This window comes from Trachymyrmex septentrionalis, unplaced genomic scaffold (assembly GCF_001594115.1).
Source record: "Trachymyrmex septentrionalis isolate Tsep2-gDNA-1 unplaced genomic scaffold, Tsep1.0 scaffold75, whole genome shotgun sequence".
In the NCBI taxonomy this organism is placed as follows: Eukaryota; Metazoa; Arthropoda; class Insecta; order Hymenoptera; family Formicidae; genus Trachymyrmex; species Trachymyrmex septentrionalis.
Genome location: NW_017305938.1, coordinates 7,889 through 30,581, shown reverse-complemented (window position 1 = coordinate 30,581; position 22,693 = coordinate 7,889). Strand labels below are relative to the sequence as shown.

At 34.1% G+C, this 22,693-nt stretch overlaps 1 protein-coding gene across 1 annotated transcript; it reads right to left on the bottom strand.

Annotated features, from left to right (window-relative positions):
- Positions 1-2,389: 2,389 nt before the first annotated feature.
- LOC108754051 lies at positions 2,390-8,116 on the bottom strand. The gene is given in 5 exon segments (XM_018496081.1): positions 2,390-2,631; positions 2,634-4,458; positions 4,561-4,719; positions 6,496-6,677; positions 7,564-8,116. Coding segments are annotated over 4 exon segments (2,196 nt in total). The 5' UTR covers positions 6,673-6,677; positions 7,564-8,116; the 3' UTR covers positions 2,390-2,596.
- Between the last annotated feature and the right edge of the window lie 14,577 nt (positions 8,117-22,693).

The following is a 22,693-nucleotide window of genomic DNA, read 5'->3' as shown; positions in this document are numbered from 1 at the left end:
GTGTAACTTAAGACGGTCTTAAAAATAAAAACTATCTATAAATACCGGCCTACGTCTGTTTTTGTTTTATGGCTAAACTAGTATACACTTTTGGAACTTAAGTGAAATAGGTATAATGTTTGACATTTTTTTGTAAAAATTTTCGATCGAAAGAAAGAAAGTCTAATAATCCAGTACAGAAATAAAAAACAAATCTCGATCATCAAATTCGATCGCTTGATTTTGTCTTTTCAAGAAGAAATTCAAATACAATTACACGCAGTTTTATACTTTTACATAGAAGTAAATTTCACGAGGAAAAATATCGCGAGGAAAAAAGATATCATTCATATAATAGCTCCAATATATCTTTATATTATATTTCTATTATAAACTATTTTCTCTTTTTTCTTCCAGTATTGGAGATACTGGCATAATCGTATTTTGAGCTAAATGCGCGAATCGAGGGAGTTTCCGTGTATCTGCGTTCATTTATAAAGCCAATTTTCCCTCGCACATAGATATTAGAATCTGACCGCACGACGATTGATCTGAGAAATAAGCAAATATGTGCACGCTAATGGAGATCGTTGCCTAGTCGCGCATGGATTACACGCGTGTCGTCGTATTTGTACGACCAATCAAATTACGTAGCTATAAATAGAAGCTGCCGTGTTACTTTCTTCAATCTCAGTCGTCTTTCCTCGTGCACGCGGTTTTACCTCGCTATCCACGCGTTCACCTTCTTCAGCCTTAATACTTTATTTTTACACTATAATGTTGTAGAAATTACTTATTCCCGTTTCTACCAATGTAGTTTAATTTTAATCTCGGTTCAACTAATTCATCTTTTTCTAGCTCCAAGAGTTAGAAAAAGATGAAGAGTAAGTTGAACTGAGAACAAAGTTAATTTATATTATTAGTAACCACACACAGTATTATATATAGCTTATATATGAATTATTTAAATATTTTGCATATTCTATATTTATCTTGTTAGATCTTAAAGAATGAAAAGAAGATGCTTGTGACATTTTCATTTTGAGAGTATAATTAGAAATCTAATTTCCTTTAATTTCTTATAAATTCTTTCGGTAAAAAACTGGAACTTCAGTTCTCTATGAAATAAAAAATAACATTGATAACGTTCAACTGTAAGTTCTGTCGAAAACATTTATTGTGGAAAAATATATATCTATATATGTGTATATATGTATAATATTAATATATATGTATGTACAGCCATGCATGTATGTTTATAAATATATATAGTTATACTTTATAAATATAGTTATACTTTAAATATTACTTAATTGTTATTACGACGAACAATCCTTTTATATTGAGCAGCGACTGTCTAATCCTAAGAATACTGTGGCTAAATGTACAAAATCTAATGTACGATTGTAAATAATAAATTACATTTGATAAATTGCGTTGAAAGAGTACACTGTATATTAAAAATGCATTTTTCAACGCAATTTTGAAACACATAACTTCATCTTCGTTTATATAGCACATTTTCTTATATTGAGTTAGTTGCACCATACATTATCTATTTTCTAAGTTAAAAGATATCTTTTAAGTAAAAAAGATTCATAAAAGAAATATATTTCGTCGATATTGAAATGACAAATAAATTATCATCACAACATTCGCTATATTTCGTATAAATTGTTTTTTATTTATTATACTTCTTAAATTTACGTTATTAAGTTATTGTACGCTAGCATGAGCTCATAGTTGCATTTAAAAAATGTTACTGTTGCTATATTTTTTAAGGTACAATGTCTTAAAATTATTCTATAGAGCTATTTCTACAAATGTGTACAATTAAAAAACAAAAATTTATAAAAATAGATAGTCCTTACTTTTTACACAATCATTTTCTATTACTTAAAATAAATTCTAGATGCGTTTCTATCAAATATAAATAATTATTTATATGATACTCATTCTTATGTAATTAAGGATGATCAAACATATATGCGTGATGAAAAATATATTACATTGTATTTGATTTTAACAACATTGTGCTAAATTGATAAAATTTAATCATACGTATAACTTATTCTTGCAACTGTTATGAATATACAAAACGAAAATGGATGGTACTTATTTTAAATATTGTTAAAGATATATAACACGGAGGAATATAATCACTTTTGTTTCTTTCTACCTATCAACACAATTGCAAATTTAATAGTATTTAATGTTAAATTACAATTAACATTATCAAAATATGAAATTACCCGCAATATATGAATGGCTTAAGAGAAATACAATCATTTGCAAACTGTAATATATATAATTATATGATTGCAAGAGTTTGATTTTTGCAAAATCATATTTAAAAATATTCCTATTTACATTTAAATTAAGATTATTTATCATTGTACAAATTGCGAGATATTCAAATGTTACGAGTAGACTCTATAAATATGGCGAAGAAAATAAATTATTAATCTTAATTATTCTCGCGCCGATTAAGTTTAAAAACAGAAGAATCTGATGCTAATATTTTGCTGCTGTCTTACAACAACGTTTAACAGTGTATTCAAAATTACGATACGTATACATAACAGAAGGTTTTATTATAAATAAATGTTAACCCACGTTATTGCTTGCCATTTGTGATGTCGGTCCATTTGTTGGCAGGCTTGTAATCGAATCCGGGAGAAATCGTTTACGATTTTTTACACACTGTGAAGGTGCTGTTCGTATTTCTATGTGACATACGGTGTTCGGGCCTTCGTCATTATTATTGCCGTTTTGCTTTTTCGATGGTACCACAGCATCGAGTGGCGTGCAGTATTTTCGTTTTAGAGAATTACTTGCATCTTGCTTTATCGGCGCGACCGATGAGCGTGTTTTGCGTGGTTGATAATCTGGCGTTGCTTGCATCTTCTCCAGAGCAGTTCGTAAAGGTAGCAAGCCAACAGCAAAGGGAATTTCAGTGTTGGATGGATATGCAAGCAGATCCATTTCGTTCTCCCAATAATCCAATGTATCAGACATATCGCCCCACAAAGCGCGACTTATGCACTTGCACACATTGGATTTTACAGAATGATGAGTAGTGGGTTGGTCCACTGTCACCGATCTTTCCATATTTTCGGTCTTAAATTTACTATTCGCTTTCGACTTCGATTCTTCCTTTGATCTCAACTCTTCCCTTTCTTTGCTACCAGTAACTGTATACGTAGATTTATTACTTTTTCTTACTATCAATTTCGAGTTAGTTTTCTTACTGTTGGAGCTTTTCTTATTGGATTGTACTGCGCTTGCGATCGCGCTATGATCTGGTACCTTCCGATCCTCCTTTCCTTTGCGTTTCGTTCTCGCGCACGATTCCGTTCTGTTGGGAGAATTACCTTTCTTGAATGATTTTTCGGTTCCTAAGGAAGTGCCTAAAAATGCCAAGCCATTGCTCGTAGTCTCGTCGCTCTCCTGTTGACTCAGTCGCATGCTACGTCTTAGAATTGGTTTTGCGCAATCCGTGTCATTTGTTGGAGAATTTAGCCCCTCCTTAGCGGTGTCTCGTTCTACATTTATTTCTCTGAATCCAATCACCGTATGTTGATTACTAATAGTACCACCTACTATCGATTGTATACTTTCTGTACTTAAACTTAAGATATATTCGGCGCTTTCCATATCTAGGGAAGTCAATAGATTAACTGGTACATCATTAGCGGACGGTTCATCTAATAAATCTATGGAATCTGTAGAGTGTGGCGGAGTTGGCACTAAATTGCATTGCGTATGTACAAGCTTATTACGAACATCGTCCATGGATCTACGTCGTTTGGGCGTATAAACTTTGACGCATTTCCCTACCGTGCTAGGAACATCTGTGCTACTCCCGGAACAGTGCTCCAAATCATTCTCGACTTGTGGAAGGCAAGATTGCGACAGTGTAGAGATGGTTTGATCGCTTTCGTTTACGTCGCAGGAAAAATCACAGCATTGCTCATACAAGATAGGTTTTAAATCGAGATTATGACGGTACACATTGTCTCTATTGCTGTTTGTGCACATGGTTTGTACTCCGTTTATCATACCTACGTGTGTAAGTACAGTGTTAGTAGTAGTAGTAGTAGCATCGCTTTGTATACTTATATTTACATCAGACGTTGAAAATGATGTGTCTACATCTTTCTTGCTGACATCGATAGCCTCCGAGTCTTCGTACAAAGTATGTTCTAAATCGTGCTCGGTGGCTTCAATCATATCGTTCTCTAAAAACTGATTCTTATTTGTGCTTATATCGTTATTATTGCTATTTTCACAGACTGTTGCATTCTCGTCCATGCTTAATTTATCACATCTAACACAGATGTAATCATCCTCTGTGAGCGAGTTGTTTGTAACTTTTAAACTACTATCTCCTTTCTCCTGTTTTAGGCAATTTTCAAAATTATCCAAAATTTTCTTGGAATCAACAATAGTATCGATCACAGATACCAATTCTTTAACCTGAAAGAAATAAAAACAAATATATTAATTATACATACTAAAATAATTGTTAATTAAATAAAAGGGCATGTTACTATGTTGATTAAATTAATCGTTGTATACCTTAAAAATTTGTGCCGCAGTATGTAAGGATGATAAATGCAGATGAGATATCGTAGTTTCGCCGCAATACATGAATTCGACCATGGCCTTCAAAATTTCAAAGTCCAAGTCTTTTAAAAATATAATTGGCTCTTGTCCCAAATCTTGTTGTAGTATTTCCTATAATATGAAACAGAATAAAACATTACGAAAAATATTAAAAAGATAAAATAATTGAGAGTTGGAGAATAAAGAGAACGTCTAAGTAAATGCCTAAGTAGATACAGAATGTCTAATATTGTTGAAGATTCATTTTAATATTTGTTCAGTATGCATTTAAAATTTGTCTTTTTCAAATTGTAAGATATTAATTTGTGTAGTAATGATTCCTCAAGTTGCATACAGAGAGATAATAAAATCATGCAAGCAGAATATTTCCATATACCTTGTAGAGTAATGCATTTTTTAGAAAACGGAAACACCTGAGAGTACATACTTTACTATCCTTAGAGCATATAAATTAGTTATTTAATACCTTTCTAAGTTCTTCGAAAGTTGTGAAAAGTATGCCCCTCAAAGTTGGTTTCTTCAAATGTTTGTTAAGAACTACTGAAATTCCGATATACAAGGCTTTCTTTAGTTTATATGAATTATATATTATCCCTGCAAAATTGTTCTACCGTAAGTACACTATATTTCCCAATTTTGAAGTAATGTAATAAAATACCTTTTTCTTTTCTATTATTGTTTATATCAATAATAAAAAAAGTCCAAAGTCTTTCTATAAATGTAGAATGATGTTTGGTAGACATTTTAGTGAAAAATCGGTTAGTAAAAAATTTATTTCGCTTTGAACTAGCACAATATTCATAAATCCTGAAGTAATGTATAATATATTTGTAATTATATAGATATGTCATATACATCTAGTTAAATAATCCTACATATATTACAATAAATCGTCTTTCTTTACTATACATATATTTATATATGTAGAACCTTTCTGTATTCTTTTAAAAACAGTATACAAAAAATTTTGTTCATCACTAATAGAATAAATACAATCACAAAAATATAATTCCAAATTACCATTACCTTGTTTCAACAACAAAAACAGTTAAGTGTTCTTTTAATCAATAATTCTATACATAAATAATATAAAATAAAATCTTAAAATATATCTTTAAAAATTCATTCAATAAAATTTTAATAATACTGCTCAGTCATCAGTCGATCTGGAAGGAAGAGATGCACAACAAAATATTAATCAACATCAATACATTTAAATAAATTTAAAATAATTTTCTGTAATAAGTATAAATAACTCAATTAATGTTACTGTCTTGATAAAAGTTCTTATCTCTATACTTTCTAATTCTTTATAAAATTAAATGCAATTATATACAACAGAGAAAGTTCATATATATTATTTGTCAATATAATCTCTTATTGTTGTGCTATTTTATAAAACATTTGGAACAATTGAAAAAAAATTATCTTATTTCTTATATAAATTTGATAATTATGTTTGGTGTGTTTAGAAAATGGCAAAACATGTGACCTTTTATTAGAGCACTTTAATATTTTGTAAACACTTTTGCAATTATCAAATGTAAATCCCAAAATCTACAATTCAAATTTTGAATTTAACCAGTAAAATAATTGTCCCTTTAAATAAATTATTAATTGTGTTTAATATGTACAATATTTAGAATATTCGCAAACACACATTTATATATAAAAAAGAAAACATCTATCACATTTTGATAAATGTAATTTATATAAAAATATACATGTTGTTAGAAAACAGGCACTAATTGTAAAATTTAAATGTACAAATAATTAAAACATGTAAAACATATAAATACAAATTTTAGAATGTACATGGTGATTAACCAACATGATGACAAATAACAATAGGATAAGGAATATGCATTTCAATATTTGTATATATACCTCAAAGTATATACTATTCGAAGCTAAAACCAGCTTGTGAACACGTAGTTTTTGTTCATCGCAGATCAATGTGACATCGACTAGAGCCTGACGTGCCAAAAGACCACTGAATCTTTCTGTAATATATCCCGCGTGGCCAGCCCACTGCAGGACACAATCCTTTGGTATCTCAACCATGACTACTACAAAAAGAAAAATAAGAAGAGATCAATATTAAATTTATAATAATATCAATATCAAATGTTCAATAAAATAATATCCACTTTCATCGATACAGATTAATTTTAATCTTGATTCAATTTACTCTTCATATTTTTCTAATTCTTAGAACTAGAAAAAAATGAAAAATAAGTTCAACAGAGATTAAAGTTAATCTACATGATAGAGAATAAATCTCTTATATATATCAGAATCATAAAGTTTTGCTCATCAGACAGAATTTCTTTTGTTTTTAATACATATATAAATTTAAAATCTATGAAGCGCCACATTTAAGATAAAATATTAGTACAAAAATTCACTAAAGTATATGTATTCAATTAAATAAATCTTGGCACACAAAGCTGGAACCTATTACATAACATACAAAATGGGATAAATGACAAACTTGTTTCTTGATAAATGTATAGACACAAAACAAAGCAAGATATGTAAGGAAACAAAGTTACTGTTTTTCTACCAGTTATTTCAGAGTCTAGCGAAATTGGAAGATATCCGGGTGCATGCAAAACGAATAAATAAATTAATCAAACAAAACTTTCTCTTTTCATATTTGTCTCTATCATATCTGAACACATGCATAAGCTCTTTGAACAAATATATATCCTTACGTGCATTCACAAATTAAAATTATAATTTTTCTAGTGATAACTACTCTAATAAGAACAAAAAATAATCTCTGCAAGACTTTCAGATTTTCGCACCGAAGCCACACGAGAGAAATAATTCCAAATGATCTCTGTTGGACGGAGTGACAATGGAAAGACGTAGAAGGTATCTTCTCCTCCCGCATCATCAGGATTGGACGCTGATCACAATTTCGATTCTCTGGCAGACTCGTGTACTCACCGGTACAGATGTGATCGTTGCCGAAATGCGCATCTGTGATCGGGTAACAGCGGCGTCCTTGCCGCGGTCGGGCATAGATCGTACAGATGAGACGCGTTCGTCGTAACGTCGTTGATGCGGACGCATGCGATCGTGGGTCGCTGATCGCCGGCAGTGGTGTCGCGCGTTAGCACGTGCCCTGTCGAGGCTCATGAAACGCCGGCGAGATCGTAGGTCAGCGAAACCGACGGCCTTACACGACATTGGCCTCGAGATTTGACTTGCACCCCCCGACAATCGCGTCTGCCTGGTCTACCAAGAGCACAGTGGAGCCAATGGAGCACAGTATAAATAAGAATGTATAGATGGGTAGTGGATAGTGGATACTAGAGTCCTATATATAAAGAGACCCGACATCGAAACCCCTACCACCAAATCGGATCCCTACCATCACTCTTGCGCCGCCATATTTGGACCGCTCCAGTAAAAAATAAACATACTCCAACTTTGCTCCAACCTCCGACATTCTGTACTTCGTTGTGGCGCTATTGATCTCCCTGATTTACTAAAGGTAGGCACCAAAATCGAAAAAGAAGAATGTAAATACTCCGTTGATTCCATTAGCGAAGTGAGCTCTGTATTTCGTTAGCGGTTGAGGTTATCAGCTGTGCTAAGGATTGCCGCACACAAAATTCCGTAACAGCATGCATAAGCATGTATTAAGCGTCAATTTTGATCATGTGACCTGTTTTGACGCTGAAAATGAGCGTCGTAGCGTCAAGTGAAAACTCAGCCTTATGGCCTTACGAACTCTATTGTGATTGGTCAGTTCACTTACTGCTTACGTTTTAAGGTAAATTTTCATGAGCTACTCAAACCGGCTGTTTTAGCGATAAAAGGATCACTTGGTCAAAATGGACAAATATTAAGCGTTCATTTTGATCACATGATTTTTTTGTCGCTGAAACAGCCGATTAGAGCAGTTCGTGAAAATTTACTTTTACTGTTTAAGTATTTTTGTGTGTTATATGTGGCCCTTAGGATTGTCGCAGATAAAATTTCTGTAACAGTAATCTTAAGACATGCTGAACTTAAGCCTATCAGCATACTGCTTTAAATCTACGTATTCTAACGAAAATAGAAATAGCAATAAATTTATCCATAAGGCGAGTTTCAACTGGTTGAAATTCACCTTATTGCGAGGTTATGGATAAGTTTACTGTTATTTCCATTTCTGTTAGATTACATAATCTAAAGTAGTATCCTGATTGGTTCATCGGTTTAAGTTACACCTTACGTATACTGTCACGGAATTTGGTGTGCGGCAGCTCTTAGGGCATATCCACGCAAACTTGCATAGCTGTATAAACGTATGTATAACAAAAATTATCTAATCACATTTTACGTACGTCTTTATAAGAGAAATGCAATTGGATAATTTTCTTTATGCACATTTATGTACATTTATGCGACTATGCAAGTTGTGTGGATATATCCTTATGGTTCCTGCACACAGCACACGGCAACACTTGCCGCGCGGCGAAAGTTATCGCACTACTAACCAATAATTTTATGTTCTTAAGAGTCGACAGGAGAGACCTATGGAGATCTCTAGTCAAAGATGAATTTTTTTATAACCGAAATTACGGTTAAAAGTACTAGATAGATCACATTTTAATTGCGATATTCGTAATCGGGAAAGGCTTCCGAAGGCTCACACAGAGCTATTTTTTTGTACAAAGAGAAAAATAAAAATTTGTTCTGATATCTCACCCGATGTACTATGCAATTAAAGTATACATAATTTTAATTAAAAAAATTTTCAAGAATCAATTTGCAAAATCCGGCTCTGTACAAGTATTTCCTAATAATATAAAAAAGAAATCCCAACAAGTTTCATAAAGAAATAATATTTCTTGGAGAAAAAAAATAAGCATAACCTAGGTCACCAGAACTGCACGTTCTGCTACAGCTGATTGCTAATCGTAGGGAAATTCTTCATTAAGTTGAACAAAGAAAGATAATAGGTTTCCTTGTCTTTCTTGATGGCATTGACAATTCTCGCCTTCGGCGTGCCGAAAGTGGCCGAGAGCAAACTAGACAACATGAGACAACCCTTTTTTTTCAACTGTTGAAAAAACCCTCTTTCGATCTGTCGCGCTTGGTAGAAACGACCGAAGACCAAAAATGCTTTTTCAGCGATTTCGGCCGCTTAGCGTGTCTCAATAAAAGGAGCGGAGGGAATTCGAGATAACATATATGTTTTAATACATTTTAGTAATCATATCCCCCTCCCATTAACGTATAATAGCAAAAATGATTTCAAAACACAATAGTTTATGAGATGTTAATTATTTATGATTTTTTTATGGGAGTTATATACTGCGTTTATAAACACAATCTGTAAGAATTTTATGTGTTCGTGTGCGTAAGGTGCGAGATCAGTATGCTGGAGATCCCACTTTCTAATCTTACGTTTTTTTCCTTTTTTCACATATTTCTTCTGAAATAAAATTATTAATAAATATATTAGGGCGAGCATATGTTTATATAATTATTGAATCTATATACATATATTGCTTATTTGTTTATTCTTCTTCATTACAACGCGTCTGCTCGTACAATTTTGAGAAGAATATTCGCATTGACATCGACAGCGTACAAATTTCTAGAGGTTAGGATCGCCGTGGGACCTATTTTCTACGTGAAAATGGTTATTGGCGATACCCGAGACAACCGCATCGTTCTGTCTCATGTTACTTATGTGGACGCTATTCAGACGCTAAAAAAATGGGTATCGAGCTATTGCAGTCGACTACTCCATCATAATTTCTCACAACGTAATTTCCCCGCACACCTCCTATGACGTCAATAGAGTTGTGTGACGACGACTACGAGCTCAGTCTGATTTTTGAGACTTATCACACGATATCGAACGTGAACGAATTGAACAATAAATTTTATTTCGGCTAAGACGACGCGGAAATTACAATTCGTAAGGAAGGAATTATAATTCGTACGAAGTGTGAGACATTAATGAATTTTTGAAACGTGCGATTTTACGGAAACGTCCACGCCGCGACGCGCTTGAAACCGTTGACGTAGTGCGTGGTGACAATAGCAACAATAACGATAATGACGGTGGAGAATACCCGATAACGCTTCGCGCAAACTATAACATGATGAGATGCGAGATTAGATGCGCCTACAGAATTAACTTTGGCAAGTTCAACAGCGTCGAATCGCTGGGATTCTAATTGAAGCGTATACTACGAAGATGGCACGAATCGGACGTGTCAATCAACATAATGAACGTAAACGTTATTCGCGTAAAGTGTAACATTATTGCGAGCGTACAACAGTGGCAAAAGCATGCATACGAATATATTTGTGTTTGGAATACATTTTTATAAAAGTTTTATTAATATATAGCCAAAGAATGTACCTTAAAATATACATTAATCTTTATTTTAATAATGTTATTGGTCAAATTATCTCATATTAGTCATCTTACCCCGGTCCTGGGGTTGGTTGAATCAGATTGAATGTGTTAGAAAAATGCATTTTTTCATATTAGTTATCAGTTTCCCCTTATTAAAATCTTATTAGATAGTCAAATGTATGTAGTAACTGCGGTGTAGAATTCATTGTTTCGATGAGTCTCTTAATTCCGTCTGTAAAAATTCGAATCTGAAAAATGAGTCTACAAAAAAAAGCCCCCTACAATTTCACGAATTTTGTAAACGCGTCCACTATCAGGAATACATATTTTTTCACAAGCTTACTCTTATTGATGGGTCCAAAAAGATTTACATATGGTATTCAACGTAAAGCTCTATGTTAATAAAAGTAGCACATTTCTTTCATCTAAGCTAAAATGCCAACAACTTTCCTATTGACTATTTCGATCTAATTGTCTAAATGTCTAATAAGTGCTTAGTAGTATTATATATATGGTATGGTTAATAAGTCCAATATGACGGATTTTTGCGCTATTTTTATTAATGTAGAGTTTTATTATATACGACATTGCCCTTGAGTAAGCTTATATATTATATATGTAGGTACCTTTTCATCTTTCTTGCAGGTTTCGAATATGTAATGCATTTAAAACAATTTTTTATGTATTTATTGACTTTCTCAGACATTTTGGGGAACCAGTAATGTTGCTTTATAATGTCGCAGATCTTCTCCAACGCGAAGTGATCTAGCCGAGTTTCATAAACGGAAGGGGTTAATTTCACGCGCGCATGTCTTTCTTTTAATATTTCTAGTTGTAATTCTGACTACCAATTATCGGGAACAAACTGCCAAACGTCAGTAAGCGATCACCAAACAAATGCATACATTATTATTATTGCATATACAGTCTGAAGCCAAGTTTCATAAACGGAGTAGTTAACTTCACGCGCAACTTTTTTGGTATTTTCAATTATAATTTCAATTACCAATTATCGGGAATAGACTATCAAATGTCAATAAATGACCACCAAACGAATGCTTACAGTTATAAATGCTTACAGTTAAGTCTGCAAAATTGAATTTTAGAAATGGAGGGATTAACTTTACGCGTGTATGTCGTTTGTTTAAAATTTTTCGTTATAACTTTGATTATCAAACTACGGGAATGAACTAGCAAACATCATCAAATAAATGATAATAATAATGTTTTAAATTTTAATAGTAACAGGCCAAATTCACACTGCTGTAGGGAGGGGGCGGGGACGGAACGTATATTGTCTCCATACACACACTTTTCATCAATTTTTATGCTCACATTGCAGTGTTACATGGCTGTGATAGATTTTCTAACATGAATAGTCAATGTATGTGTATATATAATATATATATATAAACTAAGTTCAATATTTGGGAATTATTTTAGGACACCCTATATATATATATATATATCGAGGGTGTCCCAAAATAATTTCCAAATATTGAACTTAGTTTAGTTCGCTTTACCTGCTCATGAAATATTTGGCGATTATTTTGGGACACCCTGTATATATGTATATATAGGTATATAAATTTTTTTAATACTGTATAATGAAAATATAATGAAACGAAATTTGTGAGTATTATATCCAGAAATCAAGTCAACAAAATTAAAGGATCACCTGTCTCACAAAAATAGATAAATTTCAAAATAGAATGACTTCGTAAAAAATCATCATATTGTGATGTTTAAAAAAGCATTTTAAAGCTTGAAGCCCTACCTTTCAGATCGGTACTCCAAAAAACGGTTTTACTGATATTTTGCGAAGTTACACAAAGATAAATAAAGACATATTGGATATCTTAAATTTTTTTACAAAATTTGCGAAGGGGTTTTTTTCCACGGTGTGAATTAAAAATTGTACATAAATACGGTTTACTTCATTCGAAAGAATAAATCTTTAATTTGTTTTTTTGAAGCTTTATACAATATTTTTTTTTCCGAATTATTTAACATTGAAAACGATTTTTTTGCTTCGACATTGAATAACTCGATGAAAAAAAATCGTACAGAGGTGAATAAAAGACAAAGTAAAAATCATCATATCGAGATGTTTAAAAAAGCATTTTAAAGCTTGAAATTTGCCTGCTGTTTCTCAGCAAAATTAAAGTCATTTAATTAACATTATTTAATTAGAATTAAAAAAGTTTAAATTTAAATTTCACATATCGCCGCGAAGAATGATCGCGAAAAGTAATGTTCGAAAAAGCATTTTAAAACCATAATAAATGTTCTTAATTGTAAGTTAAGTTTGGCATTTTCTTTTTAAATTGATTTTTAATCATTACGCTATAATTTATTTTACTGAGTAATTTGGATTTTCTAGTCTTTTCTTTAAAAATTTCTAAAAATTTTGTCGTTATATTTTAGAAATTTTTAGAAAAAAAATTAGAAGAAAAATTTGTTATGGCTGTTGCATCTAAACAATTGGAAATTTATTTTTTGGGATAGCTCGGATATATAATGAAGGAAAATGAAGTGGATTTGGAAGGACGCTTAGACTTTCTCTTTCAGGTATATGCACAAAGGCGAATACCTAAGAGTCGGACGCACTTTTATCGCTCTAGAATATGAGTCAACGTTCTGAAGGGATGTTATAACATCTGTTTCTAATGAACTGTGCAAACGTTGGTCCAAATTTTTAGTGAAGCAACTTAATTCTTATAACTTAGGTCCGGGCCATATGTGATCCTTGGAGGGGAAGGTTAATGCTTACGAGGTCTTAGAGTTAAATAGAGAGAGAAAGAGAGAGAGGGAGAAAGAGAGGGAGAGAGATTTTTTCTTATTTAAGAACTAAAAAAAAAACGCATATAAAATTATATAATTGAGGAGTGTTTCGAATAGTTATTAGTCCTCTAAAATAATATAGATTTGAAGCAATAGTTACATGTTGATGATTTTATATATAAATAAAAAGGCAATTTGCTAATTAAAAATTGGAATCCATTAAACGTATAATTCAATAAAAGAGAGTAGTAATGCTATTACAAATTATTAATACTTAAAAGGAAAATCATTAAATTTAGTTTACAAATAAAAGAAAATATTGTTAATTTCTAAGGTGACAGTTAATTACTAAAAATTATAAATTATAAAAATTACTAAAATTAATTAAAAGAGATGGAAAGATATAGGGAAAATCCGGGCAAAGCGAATGCCTTGGGCAAAGCAAATATTTTTTATTTTCGCTTATCTGTCTGAGATAATGCTATCTCTAACTGTTGAAGGAATGACTGACCGGCGACGCCATGAAAGTTCGAAACAATACATGATTGTGCTCATTCGTGTTTGATAGAGAAATAAAAGAAATTATATTTTCTTGCGATTTTCGCTAAGGTAGCTTAATTATTAATAGTAATTGCTTCTTAATCAGTGTGAATGATTTTTTTATAAGAACTCGCTGTCTTTAAAGTTAAAGTGTGTATTTAAGATTAAAATTTTTCAATTGTTGCTTAAACTTATTTTAATCTTTCCACATTCACGCCAAGTAGATTCTTTGGGCAAAGTGAATAGCGACAAAGCGAATGGCCCATCCTCTTTACCTGGCATATGACATTAAAAATACCGGGAAGACGGAGGGACAGATGATTTTTCGAGTGAACGAAAGGCATATGACTGTTCACATTTTACTTTTATTTTTTTTCCATAACGCAGTATGATATGTTCTGAAGAATACACCGACTCACTGTCCGAAGACAGTGGTAGTTAGTACATCAATGAGCTCATGAAGGCTGCACTACATATAAAAGATTTGGCAGTTACTTTTGTGATGACTGCCGACACTGATTTTGATTTTTTAATTCCATCTTCATTGCTCGAGGGATCCATCTACTTTACAGTACTCAGGGGGATCGGGCAAGCGGATGGTTTCTCTTTTTTTACGTTTTGACTAAAAATACATTTAAATGTTTAAGTTTTTTAATTTAATTTAATTTTATTTCGAAGTTGATTCCATTAATAGAATTATAGAGAATAATAGAGAATAATAGAGAATAAAAAAGTAGATACTCAGAATTATGAGAATAAAAAAGAAAAGATACTTGTATACGGATATCTTTTATCTAATTTAAACAAGGAAAAATGTAAAGTATAGGATATTTTCATATGAATGTTATCCGACACGGGTCGGGCCTTTTTTTTTCTCTCTTTTCTATGGGTGAGTTTCTTTATCGGTTTCCATTCTTAGGACTCCCCACCCCTAGGCTAGTCATGCCTCATGGGCAACTGTTACTTCTCAGTCTTCGCTGGGGTTTAACGTGTCTTCCATCGCTGTGCATCTTATCGGGATCTTTATAGATTAATTCACAGGAAATGACGAGTGCGAAGTTAATTTATTAACCGACACTATTGTTCAGCGGAGACGACAGGTTGATATTGACGAACAGGATGAATTCTCCGAATGGACGAATACATCGGTAAGTGTAGTGAAATATAATTAATTTGTGAGATTTTTTTCTCATGTTCAATGATTAGAGAGGGGTTATTAGGAAACTCAAATTCTTTAGCCTCGAAAATCAGATGATCTATTCATTATATATATCAATAAAAATAAAAAATAATAAAAGTTTAGATGAGGCTAATGAGATCATACGCTGTTGTAGATGCGAAGAGATAGAAGAAGTAGATAATTCTTAGATGTTCATGATTATCTTCATTTTATTTCGAACGTTTCTCGCCTCACTTTGGAGTCTTTATCAGCGATTACAAAATAAAAAATTCCTCGTAAATTAGGCATTAGAATATCCAAACATCGAAACTACATAAAAAATAGTAATAGAAACATTCAGTAGATCACATTCAGTGATTACAGAACATCGACTTGGTTTTAATTATGATTTCGATTGGGAGAATGTCCAAATTATTGACAAGAAAAGATTTCTCAATAATAATTAAATTCAGAAATATCTCACATTTATATGCAAATGAATGGACTTAATTTAAAACCGGATACTGAGTGTTTGCATTACTCGTATGCCTCTTTTATACAAATTAACATTCGAACTTTGTTATATTAGTTGAAGCTCTTAATTACATTTATTTTCAAAGCTTGTTTTTAGTCCCCTTGTCATATTGTAACGTACAATTTGAAATAATACGTTAAGTTGTACATACACGAAATCATATTCAGAAGAACGATAGAGATTTAATATACATTGTAACCTTTTTAACTTTAATGACATAATTGTAAATCGTTATTTTTGAATTTTATTTCTTCCTTTTCATTGAGATGAGTCATTTAATTTTATTATTTTTTTTTACTTTATTATATTTAATTGTAAATTTGATGCAGTATAATAAATGCTGCATTTCTATTAATCTGCAAGTAACTTGCTCTCAATGGATGAATTTTTGATTTTGTAATCTGATGAAGACTCCAAAGTGAGCCGAAATGTTCAAAATAAAATGAAGATCTGAGGATTATCTACTTCTCCTATCTCTTCGTATCTACAACTGTATATGACTCTCATTAACCTCATCTGAACTTTTACTATTTTTTATTTTTATTGTTTAATATTGAGGGTCCTTACTTATATTTATATTTATTTATTTAATTAATTGTATATATATATATATATATATATTGTATATATATATAAAATATGTATAGTATATAGAGTGTCTGTTAAGTAAAGTCAGAGTCGCATTGGAGGCGTAAAATGGCTCAAAAGGAACAAAAAAAATTTTTATACCGTTTTGCAATTTTCGTAATAGTAAAGAAGATATTAATTACTAAAAATGGCCGAATATTAGTCTTTAATAATTTTTTTCTCAAATACTATCAACTTTACAGAAAAACTATAAGAGACAAAAATTGTTTGTTTTCTTCTTATAAAGTTCTGAGAATTTTTTCAGAATTTTTTAATACCGTATTTTTTCATAATAATAAAAAAATGCAGTACTAAAAAATTAATAAAAAATTCTTAGAATTCTAAGAAAAAAATATACGATTTTTGTCTCTTGCACTTTTTCTGTAAAGTTGATAGTATTTGAATAAAAAATTATTGTAGATACCAATATTCGGTAATTTTTAGTAATTATTATCTTGTTAACTATTGCGAAAATTGCAAAATAATACAAAACTTTTCCACTCAATTTAGTCCCATCTATCTTCCTGTGAATTATTGCTAGAGTTTCGCCGAATACCAGGTATATTTATTTATATATTCTTGAAAAGAAAATAAAGAATGTAACTAATTAATTAAATCTACTGGAGTTTCAAAATATGACGGTCGTTTTTCGATATGTCCACTTTTGAACCAGGCATATTTAAAAATATTGAAATTGTGGAGAAAATAGCTGTCAAGATACGTCAAAGATGTAATTTGATATTATTTTTCAAATGTAGATTAGTATCATTTAATAATATAACGCGATCACTGAATGTTCTCACAAAATTTGTCTATAGTGGCTACGTTTATGTCGTGCACTTAAACCGCGGTCTATACAATAGTGCTCTTGTTTAAGTTTATTTGAATCATTGATCTCAGAAATGAGAGCCAGACTGCAACACAAAAAATGAGCCACGTGTACGTGTACGCTCGGCATTTAGCTATCTTTGGCTCTCAATATAAAAACATCAACACAATATTAATATTTAAATTATTCCCTTATTGTCTCGTGCTATACTGAGCGTCTCTGTTTCATTTTACCACGCGTTGACTGTTACATACGAGTATACATATAATATATACATTTATGCACATATTACATAAATAAATATTATATGTATATATATACACACACACATACACAATTTATTACAAAAACTTATTTTCTTTTTGAGAGTAACCTTTGTAATGACTATCTAATTTAAAAAATATTTAATGTGATAGAAATAACTCTTTTTAAGACAAATGACGTATTTAAATCTTCTATAAATATGAAACAAATATAAACTTGAAATATTATGTTGTCATTCACACTAATTGTATCTATAATGAAGTAAAAGAATTCTAAAACAAAATCAAAGTTTAACATATAAATAATTGAGAACCACATAAATCTCATAAACTGAAAATATGAAACAAACGAACATTAACAACTCCAGGAATTTATTGATAATATATTGATTAAATATTGGGGATATATATATTTATATATTGAGCCTAATATTTGTGCCAAAAATTGTGCTACTAGAGAAATAGAAAAGAAGAAGGATTAAAAAAAGAAGGAAGAAATGCCACGTAAGTATTAATGAATATGTTACGTCCAAACTCCGGAAAAATGAATTTAGAGAGAGAGAAGGGAGTAGAAAGGATGGAGCGTGGAAGGACGGTCAGGCTCTAGTCTCGCAGGTATTTGCCTGGAAGCAAACACCGCAAGTCGAACGCACTCTTTTTATTGTCCGCTTCGGAATATGGGTCAACGTTTCGTGAAGACGCTATGACGTCTGTTTCCTACAAGCGGTGCGATCGTCGGTCCGAATTTCGAGTCAGGGAAAAATCCCTATTACTCGGGAATGGACTACGTGCGAGCCTTGAAAGGGCAAGGTTTAATGATTACGAGGTTTTATTAGGAATTTTAGAATTGAATAACGAGAACGAGAAGAATAATTATTAGCATTGTTTATTGTGGTAACCCAAAGATTAGAAAAACATTCTTGTCTTTTATATAATAATAGCCATGTTTATTATAACTAATCTATACATTAATGTAGTTACTAATGACGCTGCTGTCTATTCGGTATACTATAATTCGTTTTATGTATAATACGAGTACATTGATTCCTCAGGGAATCAGGTTTTAGGATGACGTGGGAACACAAGGTTTAATCTATTTCATAGATCGAAACGGAGGAAGGAGGGAAAAGATTATTGAAGAATTTGACTGGAACTAGGATTGCATGGTTGGAATTCGGAAGGAATACGGGGAAACTGGAGGTTGAGGCTTGACCAGTGATGGCATGGCGGATTTCCAGAGGATCGAAATAATGAGGGCCGATTGTGTAGGCTCCCTGAGGGATGCGGTAGTAATCCGCGGGAATTGAGAGATGAGTGACTCAAAAGTGTCACTCTCTAGGATCCGGAAGTAGGATCTGGGTGGGGGTGGAAGAATTTCCTCTAAGAACTCCACGCTGTCCGTGGAATTCGTCGGAGATGGACTTCTTCTGGGGGAAATTGGGTGGGATGATTTGGATGATTGTGGAGGAGTATCGGGAAAGAGTCTCTCTGTAAGTGCGTCCGAAAACGCTGGTGAGGGAGTTCGAGGGGGAGGAGAAGGAGGTAGCTGAGGAGGTGAAGGTGTTCGAGAGGGAGGAGGTATAACCTTAGCCTGACTAGCCGGCGGAGCCGGTGATGACGAGGATGGTAGTGGTGGTAAATGATCCTCGGCCGAGGATCCACGACTCTTCCCAAGGTATCTTTTGTACTCTTCGTCCAAGAGTTTCCGCGCCTCCCGGTAGGGCCGGCTTCGAAGCCACCCTTTGAAGGGACGGTTCGGGCGCGGCACTATAATTTAGTGTAAATTATAGTGGTTGATTCTCTTAATCACACACATATATATATATATGTGTGTGTGTGGATGGGACTTACTATTCCTGCGGATGTGGGTGGATCTAGCGGCCTGGATCGGTGGTCCCAGTACCTCACGGAAGGTTGCCACTCGGATGTTAAGACTCTGGTCACCTTTGTTCAAGTCCCAAGGCGATGGGGTTTGAATGAGAACGGTTTTGGTCGCAAACCGGCAGAGTTTAGCTTTGGAAATTTTAGCTGACAATTAATACTGAGAACTGGCAACTGATCACTACTGACTTCTGACTGGTGACTGCCGAATGCCGAATGCCGAATGCCGTTCCTCGTGGAGGGCCTTTCCTTTTATATTGGCGAGTTAGTGGTGCCGAGAGCAGAGCACACGTGTGCTGCTGGGCCAATCCAGGATTAAGGTTAGGATTAGGGGTATCGGTTATGAAATGGGATACAGGGGTATTTGTCTAAGACAACTTTCGTCATCGACCATTTGCCGGATGTCCAATAGGTTCGAGTCACATGTCATTTATTGCTCACAGCCGCTGTTTCATTTTATAATCCTAATCTGTTTGTTCTTCCCGTTCCTCGGGATAAGGTTCGCTTATTTGGCACTTGGTTCCAATATCTAACCCAACGGTTCTGTCCCGAATGGTTTATTAGTTTAAAATGTGCATTTATTGCTCTCAGCTGCTGTTTCATTTTATAATCCTAATCTATTTGTTCTTTCCGTCCCTCGGGATAACGGTCGCCTATGTGGCACTTGGTTCCAATATCTAACCCAACGGTTCTGTCCCGAATGGGTTATTAGTTTAAAATGTTATTTGGCTCGTCGCTACTGTTTCAGATGGTCTACTGGTCACTAATTTTTTGTGATGACGAAAGTCTCTAGTCGAAGAAAAGAACTGTGGAATCCGGACGTAACAATTTGAAAAAGAAAGACACGAACCTCTCACAGATCAAACTCAATAAAGACTGACGCTGAAAAGCATCCTTTGCTGCGACGAAACTGCTAGAGCGACCATTGTATATTAAGCACTTTAGATCATAAGTGTTGTCAGACTATGAAATTCAAGACGTTTTAAAAGAAGCGCTAGCAGATGTTTACATAAACAGAGTGTGATAGCGCGTCGAGGTATAGGATGGATGGATGGAGACTAAAAAAATAAAGTACATATATATACTGATGTGGATGAAAATTTTTTTATTCACATGTTATTACATCGTTCTTTTTTTCATTAAAAAATAAAGTTAACAGCTCGCAATCGATGAGCTGACGCCTATTGAAGAAGTCGCTGTCGCGTATGGCGTTCTCAGACGTATTGAAGAATCGCGTATATTTTGCATCAACCGTATCGACGAGTCGGGCTAATCGTTCGAACGTTACATCGATACACCCGTCAAAGTCAAACATACGGCGTAGCGTCGTTTCGGTACATCATGCGTACGGACGAAGAATCGAGACGTACGAGCATAGCATCGTTCAGCGTACAAACTCTAACGATTAGCGGTCCAAAACTTATAAAATTGTCTTTGTATTCGTTTCGAAGCATTTTGTAAATATTCCATCGCTGCTCATAGAGACTCTTCCAGGTTTCAAGAGACAGTGACAGTTCGTGTCCGTGATGATCTCCCAGGACGATCTCCACGTAACTCGGTGGACCAACGTTTATTCCAATTTCCAAAAATTTAGAGTCTGTATAGTAGCAGTATAGGTTGGGTTCCATACCATAGGGCTAGAGTGGTGCGTGGAGCGCGGAGCGCGGGGGGTACTCTTTGGCGCGGGGGCGCGGAGCGTGGGGAGTACTCGCTGGCGCGGAGGAAGGCGTGATAGAGGGGGAAGGCGTCAGAAGATCTCAGCGTTGCCGTTGTCGCTGCCGCCTTCTGTAAGATCAAAAAAATATAAATGTAGTATATATGTAGTGTATATATATATATATAGTCGAACGCACTCCTTTTTTTTGTCCGCTTCGAAATATGGGTCAACGTCTTGTGAAGACGCTATGACGCCTGTTTCCTACGGGCGGTGCGATCATCGGTCCGAATTTCGAGTCAAGGAAAAATCCCTTTAACTCGGGAATGGACCACGTGCGAGCTTTGAAAGGGCAAGGTTTAGTGATTACGAGGTTATATTATTAGGCGGGTTTTAAAAATAAAATGACGAGAGCGAGAGGGATAATTAGTAACATTATTTATTGTTACTTGTCAAGAGATACGAATAACAGTGGTTATATACAATGGACGCATTTACTATAGTTAATCTATACATTACAATCTATTATACCGCATAATCATAAGTACCACTACGGCCTATGCACTTTATGTATTGTGTATACATCGAGAGGACGGGAGAGTCGGATGGGATTTGATTAATCTATTTCGTGGATGGAAACGGAGGAGGGAGGGAAAAGATTATTGAAGAATTTGACTGGAACTAGGATTAGATGGGTGGAATTTGGAAGGAATACGGGGATACTGGAGGTAGGGGTTTGACCAGTAATGGCATTGCGGATTTCTTGAGGATCGAAATAATGAGGGCCGATTGTGTAGACCCCCTGAGGAATAGATGCGGTAGTAACCCGCGGGAATTGAGAGATGAGTGATTCAAAAGTGTCACTCTCCAGGATCCGGAAGTAGGATCTAGGTGGGGGTGGAAGAATTTCCTCTAGGAACTCCACGCTGTCAGTGGAGTTCGTAGGAGATGGACTTCTGGGGGAAGTTGGGTGGAACGAATCGGATGATTGTGGTTGAAAATCGGGAAGGATTCTTTCTGTGAGTGCGTCGGAAAACGCGGGTGAAGGAGTTCGAGGGGGAGGAGAAGGAGGTGGCTGAGGTGGTGATGGTGTTCGAGGCGGAAGCGGTATCACTTCGGGGTGATTTGCCGGCGGAGCCGGTGGTGACGAGGATGGTACTGGTGGTAGGCGATTCTCGGCCGGACGACTCTGCTCTTGTGAGCTCCCGAGATACCTCTTGTACTCTTCGTCCAAGAGTTTCCGTGCCTCCCGGTAGGCCCGGCTTCGTAGCCACCCTTTGAAGGGACGGTTCTGGCGCGGCACTATAATTTGATGTAAATTATAGTGGTTGGTTCTCTTATATATGCGCGGGTGTGTGTGTGTGTGTATGTGTGTGTGTGTATGGGACTTACTATTGTTCTGCGGATGTGGGTATATCTAGCAGTCGAAATCGTTGG